This window comes from Macrobrachium nipponense, chromosome 22, assembly GCF_015104395.2.
Source record: "Macrobrachium nipponense isolate FS-2020 chromosome 22, ASM1510439v2, whole genome shotgun sequence".
Taxonomy (NCBI): domain Eukaryota; kingdom Metazoa; phylum Arthropoda; class Malacostraca; order Decapoda; family Palaemonidae; genus Macrobrachium; species Macrobrachium nipponense.
In genome coordinates, this window is record NC_087213.1 from 62,743,759 (window position 1) to 62,747,583 (window position 3,825).

The following is a 3,825-nucleotide window of genomic DNA, read 5'->3' on the forward strand; positions in this document are numbered from 1 at the left end:
TTGAAATGTATACGAATACAAAAAAAAATATTCAGCCTATAAACGTACCTGTAATAACAATTAATAAACAATTCCGCACTCATTATAGCCCGCAAAATAAATCAATAAACTTGGTTAAAATTAAAAACTATCTATTAGACTAACATAAAAACAAACCTAAATAAAAGCTAAAAAAGAAATGTATGTCAGAGTGGACCTCAAAAGCAATGGGACTCGAACCCGAGACTCTGGAAAGCCATGGAACTTTTCGGAATCACTATTCCAACTGGGAATTGTTACTGCCACTCAAGCTTTACGATATTCAAACTGTTGATTACGCGACTGAAATAGTTCATATACACATTTATATATATATATTATATATATATATATATATATATATATATATATACATACCTAGTTGCCTAAAATCTGCTTGCAGAAGACTCGAATCCAGGAATTATCCTAACTCAGACACAAACACGCACATAGCTAATTATTTAATATTTCTAACAATCAGCTATGATAAAATTATTGAGAGAGAGAGAGAGAGAGAGAGAGAGAGAGAGAGAGAGAGAGAGAGAGAGAGAGAGAGAGAGAGTTATTTGTTAAATAATAAGATTCAAAATGAACCCTCAAAACTACCTGCAAATAAGTGGGCTACACGACTGAACTGCGTTGTGTTCCAAACATTATGAAATCACTGAAATGAAAATAAAATTCGAAACAAAATGCAAAATAGAAATCGAAACAGAAATGCTAAATTGAAAATGCTCATGACATACAGCTTACTTCAATGCTGCTCAAGGGTCACGCTTACGTAACAAAAATCGATAACCATCAGGAATTATATTCAATTGCGTAAAGCAATAGATTACCTAACCAAGATGCTATCTTTTCCACGATTTTTATTCATGTTTTCACAAGCGTAACGCTCCCGAAATCAGATCATTTTCGTGATGGGCAACCTTGCTATGGAAGCAACCGTGCAAGGTCACCCAGATGAAGCCGAAAACTCCCCTGGGTCACCTACAGAATATAAGGGCGTCTCACTCCCATCGTGGTATCACTCGGCTGCGACGTCCTACCCATTTTAGAGCTTCTGAGTAATCCAGCTGAGAAACCATGAAGGGTCTTATTCTTTGTGGTGAGTCGCTTAACTTTGGATGATCATTTTCCTATAATGCAGTACATTCCTGGAAAAGATTCACTCCCTCCTTGGTATCGTTCAACTAAAGTCTTTCCTTCTTTAAATTTTATGGTTTATTCCTGTACATTAACTTTAAAAAAAAATATGTTGATTCACTAAAGTTTGAAAGGTAAGAATTTTACCTAACAGCATATTCTACTAAACTTTGAAAGATCAGAATTTTACCTTACACAGTATTCTTTTAAAAAATCTACACATGGAAGGGCAATGTATTCCTATAAGATATTTTATATTTTGAAGATTTATAACATATTAAAAAATATTATATATAGCAATCACTTTGAGAAAAAAACTTTTAACTTAGTTATTCCCACGTATTCAGTAATAATACTAACACCTACAAAACAAAGATAATCTGGCCTATCAGAAAATGTACTGTTTCTGACTACAAGAATTTTTCAAACTAACAATACCGATTAAACATACTGCAACAAACAATTCGACTACAGAAAAATCAGTGCTAACAGTATGAAGAAAATATCGGTCAAAATAATCCACTAACAATTTACGCCATTAATTTCTAGCTCTCTTGGCCGTCACATCCGCTGACAGAAGGCCATCACCACCAAGCAATGGTTATGGAGCTCCATCAAGCGCTCCAAGCAATGGGTATGGAGCTCCACCAAGCAATTCTTATGGACCTCCAAAGAACGGCTATGGAGTAGACCCACTTGCTGCCTTGGCAGAAAACATTCCTGGAGGCGGTATTCCTGGTGAAGATTATCCCGTCTTAGCCTCTGTTCCTGACACTGGATTCGACTGCAATGCCCAGAACGTCCCTGGGTATTACGCTGACACTGACCCCGAAGCTGGCTGCCAGGTCTTCCACATTTGCCAGGATAGGCCCAATGGACGCCGTCAGCAGGACTCCTTCCTCTGCCCCAACGGCACCATCTTCAACCAACAGTACCTCGTCTGTGACTGGTGGTTCAACTTCGACTGCGCTGACGCCGAATCCTTCTACTCAGTCAACGAGCTCATTGGAGTTCAGCCTTATGGTTATGGAAAAAGCAATGGTAATGGTAATCGTAATAATGGTTATGGCTCTAATGGAAATAAAAATGGTAACAATGGCAATGGTAATGGTAACAACGGCTATGGCTCCAATAGAAATGGTAATGGCAACAACGGCTATGGCTCCAATGGAAATGGAAATGGCAACAACGGCTATGGCTCCAATGGAAATGGTAATGGCAACAACGGCTATGGCTCCAATGGAAATGGAAATGGCAGCAACGGTAATAGCAACAACGGCTATGGCTCCAACGGAAATGGTAATGGCAAAAATGGCAACGGGAAGAGAAACAATGGCTATGGTTCCAATGGAGGTCGAAACGGTAAGAAAAATGGCAACGGCAAAAGAAACGGTAATGGAAATGGTAACGGCTATGGAGCAAATGGCAATGGAGCTGCTGTTTCCTCCAACGATATTTATGGCCCACCTGCTGCTCCCAGCAATGGCTATGGAGCACCCCAAGCTCCATCTTCCGCCTATGGAGCCCCTTTCTAAACTTACCTATAAAAAAAGCTAAACGTATTTGGCATCTGATGCTCACTTCTGTCTTTAATTAAGTTTAATGTGGATCTCTAACTGAATATTGTTATACTGACATTATATATATTTATGTACAATAAACACAGCATAACGAAAATTATTTCAGTCTCCCATAATACAAAGCCAAGACACAAATTATCGTAATTTTTAAAATTACTAAATATCGCATAGATAACAAAAGGAATTATTATTTTAATAATCTTCACACAGATTCCGACAGGACATAAAACAAAGTCAAGGCAAAAAGGATTTTACTTTTCCAAAATTTCTGACTTGCAAAGATTACAAATGGATTTCTCATTTCAATCTCCCTTGTAACAACAGTCAAACATTATCGTCATTTTCAAACGTTACTAATAACAATCGCATAGGTTTCTAAAGCATTTTTCAATTTATTCTCCCATAAAAAAAGACGCAAAAATCATAATGATTGTGAAAAATTACTATATAAATTTAAAAGTATTTCTTATTCTAACCTTCCTTAAAACTGGGGCAAAAATTATCGTCTTATCAAAATATACCTAATATTACCAGGAAATAAGACAAAATTATTTACTCTTACAACAGAATAGCAAGGAACGTTTGCTTAGATGCTTACTTATTATAAATAAAATCAAAATAATGTAATTTATTCGCTGTATTAACCTTGTACACAATTAGCATACGCATACAGCTTAATATCCAAATTGGTGTCAGACCCTAGTTTCTTAGAAATACGAAATTTATCATTGATAAAAAAAAAATTCATAGGAATAAATTCAGTAAACATATGCTATATTCAGTCTTCAAATTCCTGCTAAAGTCAAAAGATACCCTACAAACAGTTAATAAAAAATTTTCTGTGATTACAAATGTGTGTATATATATATATATATATATATATATATATATATATATATATATATATATATATATATATATATATGTATATATATATATATATATATATATATATGTATATATATATATATATATATATATATATATATATATATATATATATATATATATATGTATATATACGTATATGTGTATATATATATATATATATATATATATATATATATATATATAAAGGAAG

At 34.4% G+C, this 3,825-nt stretch overlaps 1 protein-coding gene across 1 annotated transcript; it reads left to right on the forward strand.

The window, feature by feature from the left end:
- The first annotated feature begins 1,043 nt into the window (after window positions 1-1,043).
- LOC135198734 (GATA zinc finger domain-containing protein 14-like) lies at window positions 1,044-2,822 on the forward strand. Its single transcript, XM_064226588.1, has 2 exons — window positions 1,044-1,126; window positions 1,714-2,822. Exons 1-2 carry the CDS (start codon window positions 1,105-1,107, stop codon window positions 2,697-2,699), a joined length of 1,008 nt encoding a protein of 335 aa, XP_064082658.1. The 5' UTR covers window positions 1,044-1,104; the 3' UTR covers window positions 2,700-2,822.
- Window positions 2,823-3,825: the final 1,003 nt, after the last annotated feature.